Source organism: Tinamus guttatus, unplaced genomic scaffold (assembly GCF_059628265.1).
Source record: "Tinamus guttatus ecotype Peru unplaced genomic scaffold, ASM5962826v1 Tinamus_guttatus_pri_ptg000286l, whole genome shotgun sequence".
NCBI lineage: Eukaryota > Metazoa > Chordata > Aves > Tinamiformes > Tinamidae > Tinamus > Tinamus guttatus.
Window position 1 is genome coordinate 1,998,543 of NW_028288820.1, and position 10,730 is coordinate 2,009,272.

General features: G+C 40.7%; 1 protein-coding gene across 2 annotated transcripts; it reads left to right on the plus strand.

Annotated features, from left to right (window-relative positions):
* The first annotated feature begins 3,742 nt into the window (after window positions 1-3,742).
* Window positions 3,743-10,469, plus strand: COX7A2L (cytochrome c oxidase subunit 7A2 like). Of its 2 annotated transcripts, XM_088527413.1 has the most exons (3): window positions 3,743-3,858; window positions 9,249-9,383; window positions 10,318-10,469. In XM_088527413.1, exons 1-3 carry the CDS (start codon window positions 3,787-3,789, stop codon window positions 10,459-10,461), a joined length of 351 nt encoding a protein of 116 aa, XP_088383539.1. In that variant the 5' UTR covers window positions 3,743-3,786; the 3' UTR covers window positions 10,462-10,469. The 2 variants fall into 2 exon arrangements, with proteins under 2 accessions (XP_088383539.1, XP_088383540.1); XM_088527414.1 differs by lacking the exon at window positions 9,249-9,383.
* Window positions 10,470-10,730: the final 261 nt, after the last annotated feature.

A 10,730-nucleotide genomic window follows, 5' to 3' on the forward strand; every position in this document is an offset into this window, starting at 1 on the left:
AAAATGAGTTCCGAATAAACAAACATGAGTACACAGAGCAATTTCATGTTCTAAATCCACCCACACAGTTGTTCTCAGCAATTCATGAGCTGCATGGGCAGATTCTCAGAGTTTGAGTTACAGACATCTGTGCTGAAATAATGATCAGCATATGAAGGTTTCATTCATTAAGCAATGGAATAAGCTCTTGCCGCTTTGTTTAATCCTCAGAAAGAAAATACACAAAAATTGAAGGAAATGAAACCCACAGAATAACCCCAAGGTACTTTGCCTCTTTCATTCAGTCCCATAAATCTACTTATCTTCAAGCATAATCTTAATGCTATTTTAGAAACAAGCCATGATCAACATAAACGTTGTGTACTAAATCAGTTGTGTTTAAAATACAGGAGGAAGAAGAAAAATAAATAAATAAATACACACACACACACACACACACACACACTAGCCTATAGCGTAGGTCTTCAGGCAGTACTGTTTCTAGCTGCTGCCAATACAACTCTGCAAATGAAGGTATAGAAGGCCTGTCAGACAGGCAGGATAGGGCTAGAATACTCTTTCCTCATATTGCTCCCATTTTGATCTAATGTCTAAAAAGTCAGGGCTGAGCTTAAAGTCTTTTCTTTCCAGGACATTTTGTTTATATTAACTGTACACAGTTTTATGGTCCACAAAGATGCCCAGTCCTCCTTTGAAGCTTGCCAAAATGATTGGCCTCATTTCGCCCCAGTGACTTCCTATGTCAGTAAGTTTTACAGTCTAATTACCCCATATATCAGAAAGTCTGATAAGCAAAGTAGTCTTTGGCAAAAGTCTAGAGCTTAAAGCAAAAGACAGTGAAAGAGTATAAAGCAAAATAAAGTTTCTTCCTTTAAAGGAAAGGCTTTATCTAGTTCTGATTTTTTTAAACTTTCCTTTTCATAACTGTCCCCATGCTCTTGTGTTATGAGAACAAGAGCGTTCATTACTCTATTTTTAATTGCATCATCCTCTTATGCACCTCTTTTGCAAACTAAACAAGAACTGAAAGATTTCCCAATCTTTTAATTCTCTGGGCTAAAACAGCAGATACACAAGAGATAAGATTTAATTTCAACAGCTTACAGCAAAGCATCCCAGTTTACTTTTAAACATAACGATTTACATGAATTAAGTGAAAAAGGGGATAACTTGGTACATGTTTTTCACAGCCTCCTCGATGCTTCCGGGAAGAAACCTTTCCTTTCTCTGGCTTTCAGTCAATATTTGTGACATTTCAAGAACTTCTTCCCACAGAGGATGAACTGGTTACACAGTGGCATTATCTTCAAATATGACCTGCACAGAAGATTGTGCTCCTGTGGGACTGTTCCAAGATAAATACATTTTACAAATTTTAGAAGAATAAGGCATAAGATGACCTTACTAAAAGCTTGCTAAGCACAACTCTTCCACATAGTAAATGCTTAAATAGCTGGGTGCAAGGACCTATAGTGCATACACGGACTATGGCCAAGGAAGATTCCAGAGTATTTATAATATAAGCCAGCTCCCAAGGATTTCAGTAGACTTTCAATAGCACCAGAACTCTTCAAATATAGCCTAGATACACAGCGCTCCATTCTAAAATATGTATTTCCCTATCTAAAGATAGGGTTTTCTTGCTCTATCACGGGCATATTTGCAATCTAACAAGTATTCTGGTGTTATCTGAGATAAATACAATCCTGAGAGGCAGCTTCTTTTCTACCATAAATTATGCAACACATACTCAAGTTCATTTAGTACTTCCTCATCTTGTGGAATCCTTGGAGCTTTCAAGTATTGCTAACACTTACAAAATATTTTCATAAATGTCCTACTTACTGTGAAGATAACCTACCACCTCAGGTTAGCATTCCTAGTGCAGAATTAGAAACATCATTTTCAGGTATCATGCATGGAACACTACCCATCTGGCTCTTTTGTTGAGTGAAAAACAGACAGGGTTTGTAGAACTGCAGCCACAAAGAAAAACTTCCCTAACTTGCAGTGCAACAGGCACATATAATAAGAGTAGTACCAAGGATCTACACTTACTTCTGGTTCATATTCCTGTTCTTACAAGTAAAGAAAAGTACAGGGCTCATGGGGGTATTCCGTGTTACTGAACAACTGTTATTAGCATAGGATATGTCTGTTCACAAGGGGATAAATCCAGAAAGACTTCACTTATTTGTCACTAAGCCTTAATTCTATAAAGCTAAGCGGAAGGTGCCACAGGGTCAAGCACGGGAATCAAATCATATGTTCTTTGTAAGACATCCTCTACATATAAGATCTAATCCCAGTTTATAAGCAAACTATATAAATTTTCACTCAATGCATGACCACAGCAATTTTTATAGCATGTGTATCTGCCAAAATGCACGTGGGACTCCTAACAGAGGATATTCTAACTCAGGTCCAGGACACTAATGACAAAATACTATCAGTAAATCACCCTTTTCTAGTAGGGCCTCAGTACATTTGATCTTAACCAACAGTATGCAACTCTCAGTGTGAATTCCTGTTAAGAATTTGCACCATCAGATTCAGATAATAGCAGTATGTTCTGGAGAGCTAACACAGAGATATTTACTGGCAATAATCTACAGCCTCAAGTACTTGCAGAAGCTAGATTACCACAAAATATCTGTAGCTTCAAGGCCTCTTGGGACCTTGAATGCCCAAATCTTAGCAAAACCCTCTACATTATGCCCTCAGTCTTAGGGCTAATAGAGTTTTCAGGAAGATTATATTCCAACCAAGAGAAGGGAAAAAAAGAGGAGGAAAAAAAAAGAAGGCATCTTATTGTATTCACTTATTTCATAGTGCTGATATTATTATGGAAGGCTCAAAACAAGTAACATGATGGATTTCTGATGTATTAGAGGAGTTGTTGGAGTGAATTAAAGTGGTCAGTAGAAAAACAGATATACCAGATATCCATAATTACCACAAAAGCTATGGCAAGGCAGTAACAGCCTAGGTGCCAAAACAGAGGGCATTCACAAGGGGGAGGCTACAACTACCTCAGAGCACAGGAAGCAAGACGGGAAGAAGGACACAGAATCACGGAGCCCTGTTCGAACCAGACGGACTCACAAATGCAGCGGCAGCAGCGGGGCCCCAGCAGGGAACTTCGCAGGAGCTCGCACAAACAGCGACACCCGCCTCCTGCACAGCAACCGCCAACCCCGAACCGCCTTCGTGGGCTCTGGTACTCAGAGATCGCAACACCCCCCTCGGCTCAACGGGAACCTCACAGAAGAGCCACTGCCGCCAAGCCCTGCTCAAATCCCCAACGGCCGCCGAGCCCCGCCCCTAACGGCCGCCGAGCCCCGCCCCAACCGCCCACACCGCGGACAGGAGGCGGAGCTTCCCTCACGTCTCCTCTGATTGGTTGATCACCCCGCTCGTCACCACCCACCGCCCGCCCACGTCCCTCCGCCGCTGCAGAGGCGCAAGCAGTGATGCGCAGGCGCACTCTCTTAGCCAGATAGGCGTGAATCATGGAGCCTGATTAAAAATGCATATTACCGTTGCTTTGGGAACAGCACCTGCTCCAGTGTGCCCTTCCCTACGTGCTTAGAAAAGCTTCGCGTTGTTTCAGAGCTTTTCCTCTTTGCCCCGCTCCCTTTGGCCCCTTCCCGAGCTCGCTCTTTTCAGGCATTCGCGGCGGAGCCCTCGGGCCCTCGCGGTGCGAGGCGCCGGCTGGGGTCCTTGCGCGCGGGGCAGCCGGCTGCCGGTGCCGTTAGGTGCGGGCGCGCGGCCGCCGCCACCATCATGTACTACAAGTTCAACGGCTTCGCGCAGAGGCTGGTCGGGGTCTCGGCGTCTGCCGCCTACAACCCCCAGGTAACGGCGGCGCCGGCGGAGCCGTCCGGGGCGCCACGACGGCGGTGACCTTCGCTGTCCTCCTCCGTTCACGGCGCGACTGGCCCCCAGGGAGAGCGGGAAGCGCCGAGGGCGGTTCTGCCTGCCGGGACGGGGACGAGGACGGGGAGAGGGCGGCGGGGCCGGCACGGCTCAGTCCCCAGTCTCGCTGTTATGGGGGGATGCAGGGCCGCGAGGGTCGGGCAGGGAGGGCGCCGCACTGCTGCTCTGCTGCCTCTCGCAGGACTTCCCTACAGGATCTGCAGGGTTTGGGTAGATTAAGCCATAGATGAAAACAAATAATATTTTTGTTTATTTGTTTTTCTTTTCCCCCTACCCCGGCTCCTAGCTGTGCTCTCGGTAAATACCCAGGCTTGGTGTCGCCGGCCTCAGGAAGCCGGTGCTCCCGGGGCCGGCCTGCGGCTTTTTGGGGCTGTCCTGTGACCTTGGGCAAGATGAGGTGCTGGGCTCAGCTCTGCAGATTATGGGGCCGTTTTGGGGTGGGTGGGGTGTTAGAGCCAGGAAATAACACGCTGTGGGGCCGAGTAGTTTGGTCGATTAGTTTGGTGTTGCTTCTGAGTTGCAACTGTATCATATTGTAAAATAGTAGCTATGAGGAACTGGAGGAGCGCTGCACCTAATGCCAAGTCCCTTAGTACAGGCCACTTTAAAGGATTAAAAAAAATGCACATCGGTAAAAGAAAGATGACCCTTTTTTATCACTCTATCAACATAGACTCCTTAGTCTTTCAAGGAGATTTGTAATGTGAGCTTGTCAAGGGACAGATGCAGCATAGTTTAAGTTTCTGAACTTCAAAAAAAAAAGTTCTTACAGTAGTAATAAAATAAGGCATTCTATATGCTAGGTTAAGGATGGGGAACAGAGTCAAGGTTCTAAAGAGCTACCTACAGAGGCAAATATTTCTGATATGATTTCAGATTTAAGATTAAAAATACATATAAATACATAGGTGAAATCAAATGATGAGGTTTTTTTTTCAGGATAAGCTCATTAATAAAAGCTGACTGGAGCTACTGTATGCTTTTTTAGATTGGTATATATTGTTATGATACAAAGATAGTTTTTTATCTGAATCTGTGTAATCATTTCTTAGCCTAATTCTGCTTTCTTGCATGTCCTTGTCTATGGAAGCTTGTGCCTGGAAAATCCAATCACCTTTTGCAAGATTGTTCTATTAACACTTCTTGAGTTATTGAGTTATTCAAGGTCCCAGAGCAAGGCCAAGATACTACCCCCCCACCTTTTTTTTTTTTTTTTTTTTTTTTTTTGCATGTAGTGATGAAAAACAGCAGCTTTTTTCTGGCTCAGCGTTCACATGTTTTAGTCTTTAACTGTGGGAATCGAATGTGCTGTGCAACAGATAGCTGCATTAAAAATGCTTCAATCCTTTTTTTTTGCAATGTTAGTAATCCTAGCTTTTTGGCAGTTGTGTTTAAGTTTGAATCTACTGCCAGGTGACACATTCAGAACCATCAATCCTATGGAATAGCTTGCGATAAATGGAGCTTAAAATATGTAAGCAATCATGTAAATAAGTAGATGTCAAGTTCAAAATTTGCAAGTAAAGTTTTTCATATTGATTTTCTTGCTGCATTCAATAAGCAATCATAGCCTAGTGTTTAAAACAGTTCATTTTTTAATGCTATTGCATTTCAGTGTTTCTGGAAAAATGAAGACTCTTTCTTTGATTCAAATTCCACTTGGTCCAATATACAGCATAATTATTCACTGTGTTCAATAGTGTCGCATTGTGACTCATCCCAATAGAGTGTTGTTCTGATGCAGATTAATAATGCAAACTTATTGTGGATTTGCAAAATATCTGAAAGTGCATTTCAGATTTTTTGTGGACAGCAACATTACTAACAATGTGGACTAACAACAATTTATGTTTGAAACTTCTTTTTTTATCTTAACATTCTTAATTTCATAAGGTGCAAAATTAAATCTTTTATGTAAAGTAGTTTGAACCATTTAGCCTGTTTGAATAAATTGGAACTTTCTCAGATGTGGAATCAAATAGGTTAAAAATCACTGTTCACCTTTAGGAGAGTAGTGACTGCCATTGCACTTACAGATACAATAAAAGCCCGTCATTTGCTCAAATAGTTTGCTTATGTTTAAAGCACAAACAGCAGGACCAGTTTCAAGTACAAAGATAGACTATACTATTTTTTCCCCAAAACTTTTTACTAAGGTAACTTCATGTGATACAAAGTATTTCACCTTCTAGGTGAAAAAACAAAACAAACAACACCCCCACCCGCACACACACGCACACACACACAAATCGTAGGTTAGGATTTTTAGTTTGTGTAAATTGCTTAGATTTCTTAGGAAACTATAATGATTAACCTTTCCCTAAAGTCGATTATACTTTAAATACACAAAGCCATCTTTACTTACATTTGTCATTCCAGTGCAAGCAAAGCCTCTAAGCGGTCCCATGTAAAACATCATGTCAGTGTTGACATATTTAACTTCATACAATGGTTTATGTTCTGCTATGAAGGATCTGCTATTTAGTTGATAAGCGTTTAGGTTCACTATGCCCATAAAGGTTACTTCCGTGTATCTTCTGAAATAACAGTTCACTTCCTTTTCGGTCCTTGCTTCACTTTCCACTTTCTCAATATGATTCAGTTTGAAGAATACCCTAACATTTGTAAGCTAAAGCATAGTGCTATCTCTGTTAAATTGCACTCCAGATCTTTAACGGCTTTACACTCTCAGAAAAATACAAATGTAGTTTGGGAGTGCATGCTAGCCAGGTGTATATTTGTTCTAGCTTTGAGCATTCTGGTCGACCAGTGGATGGACTGTGTCCTTAGACCATCAAACTGAACTATGCAAACGCTTACAGAGAGGTTAGCAGAAAGTTAAATAAAACATTGGTGATGTTTGAGTGTTTTGCTTAGATGTTTTCTTGGATTGGCTCCATATCCTGATCTTTCATTAAGGATTTCAGCGTTTGAGAAGGTCATCGCTGGATTTCATCAACATGCTACAGCAATATTGACTCTTCTGCATGACTATATCTGCTATGCTTTGTCCAAGAATTGAGACTCTTATTCTTTTTTAAGAAAATATTAACACCTTTTTTATCAATTATCAGCATGAAACATTTTCTTATGTAGCATTAAGTCAAAGGCATAGAACAGAGGAAGCTGAGTGCAGAGAGATGCTAATAAATAAGCCGCAGTTCTAGTGGAGCTAAACACGAAGTAACAGTTAAGTAACAATGAGTATTGTTTAAGCTGTCTTAATGATATACTCAAAAGTGATCTGTACTAAAATTCTTATTTGTAACATTGAGGATTTCTGTATAGCTACAGTAAGTTTGATTGTGTAGGGTAGGAGATAAGGGCCTTTTCCACTTTATCTTCATCCACATGCTTGTATACTCAACTGAAGCGATGATTTAGCTGAGCTTGGTTGAAGTTGACCACAAGATTCATGGACAAAATAAAAGTAGAGTTTTGTGTTGGGGAGAGAGATCTGGACTAAAGCAATGTCTACATTAGAAAAGTGAACTTTCTTCTCCAAATTTTATTTTATTGTATTTTTTTTCTGAAACCAGTGAGGCAGTATCAGTGACATTAGGGGATGGTCTTACCTCATTCAGTGCTGTTTTGGAAGGCAATTTATAATGACAGTCAAGAGGGCAGGAAAGAGTTGAGGGGGGAAATCACAAGCACATCCCATATACAAGTATCTGTTCTCTATTGTTTCTGTCTAACCAGCAGCCTTTTAAAGCCCAATCTGATAAAGTACTTTTAAGTTCTCATCAGCAAAAATACCGAAGTCCAAAATTGCTATCTTGGAGCATTTTTGAACCAGCAGCCTTCTTTGACATCTATAGGCCCAAACTACTCCTGGCTTAGCACTAGCCTTGTAGAGGGTTCGTTCTCACTGTTTGTGACTAGAACTGCCTTGTCTGAAATAACTCGGTGCTTTTCTCTGTCCAAGCCTGTCCAGTAAAAGGGCACTAGTTAGTCTGGTTCAGGAGTGCTTGGATTCACTGTGTCACGGAAGGCAGTTTTGACCACTTTCTTGCAAAACGCAACCCAGAAGGTCACAAGAGATTAGCAAGATTCATTTAGGCACTAGGAAAAGCAAGAAATTGGACCGGTGTCTTCAGGAGAGTCCTGATAATCATTCCCTAGGCCATTTCTAATCTTTCTGTTAAAGACAGCGATTGTCACAAGGAATCTGTAGAGGTATGGAGGAAGTATGTCTGAAGTGTGACAGACATGAGAGGAACAAAAGACTGCTAGACCAGGTCCCACTGTGAGTACTGTACTCCCAAGTACAAAATACGTTAACTAGTCCTTTAAGAGGAAACTGGAGTTTTATTGCTACTTAATTTAATCCATGGAGAGCACTTGCTGCTTCAGTTTGAATGAAAAGAATGTTGCATTAACTTACTTGTATGTTGCTTTTAATTTCTATGGCAAGTCAGAATAAAAGGGTTTAAAGAGTCATAACTTAAAATGTCACTGTCCTGTGCTAAGGCATGGCAGTTAATTCTAACTATAATAATAAATGCAAGGAGGCCACCTCATGGCTGCTGAGGGAAGTTGTAACTTTGTTCATTTAAAATCATAACAATAAAATTGGATTAATTTTGGCAAAAGTAGAGAACAAACTTCTGAACTACAAGGAAATTAAATGTTGCTCAGAGGAAATACATAAGAGGTGGAAAGTTGCAGTAGCATATGAGTTGCAGAGCATAGTAGCACTTGCACACAACAGTCACCCTGTCAGGGCTATTGCACTATCCTTGAGGCCCATATACTACTTTATTATGAAACAACTTGGGATCTCAGCCATTTTTTCCTCAACAGAGAGATCCTAACCCACACCAGCATGGACCAGTGCTTTCAGTATGCAGGAAGAGGGTTTAGTCTCTTCACTGTTTGACCTAAGTAGCCAGAATTCCCTGCTCCTAGCAGCCCTGCCCAGACAGGGCCTAGGTACAACCATGTGTAGAAATAAGCAGCAGCTTGGACCAAGTATCAGCACAGGGAAACTTAAAGGTTAAAAAAAATTCTTACAAATATGATGACCAGAAACTTATGCCATGAAGAAATCAAAAAGGAAGATTCTAAGCTACTGCTTTTGTCCTCATAAGATTTCCTGACTCAAAATTGTAGCTGAGAAATAAGTGGGCCTATAATGCATCTTTAGTTGGTTGTCTTTTTTTTTTGTTATTGTTGTTAAATCACAGGTCTTCGTGCCAGATGAATATTCTTTGTAATGTATCCTTGTTATGACTGGCAACATGTCTACCTAATGTGACAATTGGTCATTTTGCAATTGTTATATACTTTAATCTTTATTTATGCAGGGACTCAAACCAATAGTACCTACTGAATCCCCACCTTTGATTTTTGGGACAACAACTAAGCTTGCTTCAGATTTACCAGCAGATGGTTCTTTCTTGGGTAAAAACAAGGTGCCAGACCTACAGAAACTTTTTCAGGTAACAACTTTAAGAGTAACTTAAAGAAAACCGGAGAGCGTAGACTATATTTTGCTCTATTTTAATGTGGCTCATTAATTAATTTGTCATTCTACAATACCTATAATTCTTAAAGTCTGCTTAAGAAAGTGTTATTTGCAGTCTAGCCAGGATTGGTCCCCAGTGACCTTATACTGGGTATAAATGTAGGAAGTGAAAAGTCTAGTGTGGTGGATGTGGGTTTTTTTTTTTTTTTTTTTCTTGTTCAGGTTTTTTTGTTTGTTTGTTTTGACAGAGAGGAGGTGGTACTTCAAAAGTTACCTCTTGTATCCTTTGACTTTTGGATGTACTTTTCATCTGAGAATCTAGATATGTGACTTGAAAATCTGGAGGAGCAAAGCAGGGATTATTTCTACTTTATTTATTTTAATTTAAATATTACTGAAGCTGCCTATAATGTAGTGGAAGAAGAGCGCAGTAAGGTCATCAAAGCTGGTCTGTCAGCTGTGCAGTTTATAAGTGTATCAGGACTTCTCAAAACTGGTTAGTTTTTGTTCGTTTTTCCTCTCTTAAAGAGCTCAAGAAAGTGCTTTATGTAATGTACCCTTTTCTCTCTTACATGCTACTTGCATTTGGAATGTGTCAGTCTGAATTGGTGAATAACCTTTTATACATATCTCTTCAGATTCTTTTGTTAATGATACTTTTCCAGTCCAGGTCCTCTTCAAAAATTATATTTCAAGAGGTATTCTTTGTGCCTGTGCATAACAGCTTTTGCTAATAAAATTAACTTGCCTTTGCATTTGTCTTGCTAAATGAAAAACACTTGATCCATTAGACTGCACATAGCCCATTATTCAGCAGTTTTCCCTCTGAGAACTCCCCTGGTATTAACTGGGGTAGCTTGCTCCTAGTAGTCTCTGTATAAGTCTTTCTTTTCAACCTCTTCCCACAGAAAGCAGACGGGCTGCCAGTCCACCTGAAGCGGGGAGTTCCAGACAAGCTGCTCTATCGGACCACGATGGCTCTGACAATAGGCGGGACTATCTACTGCCTGGTAGCACTGTACATGGCCTCACAACCAAGAAACCAGAAGTAAACGAGCCCCAGGGAGTGGGACTAATGGCATTTCCCTGGAGGACCTCCCGCATCTCTCCCTCCACTTGCTTTTTAATTCTATGATCATATAGAGTATGTTATTTAAATTAAATGCCTTTAAATATTTTTGAATGGGTTGCCTTATGTATTTTGGAAATCACATAAACAAAGACTTAAAGCCACCATTCTAACCTATGGTTGTAGCCTTGTTTTTTTGTGCAGAAGTTGTATAGACAGTTGGAGAAAGGTTTTTTTTTTTTTTTTTTTTTT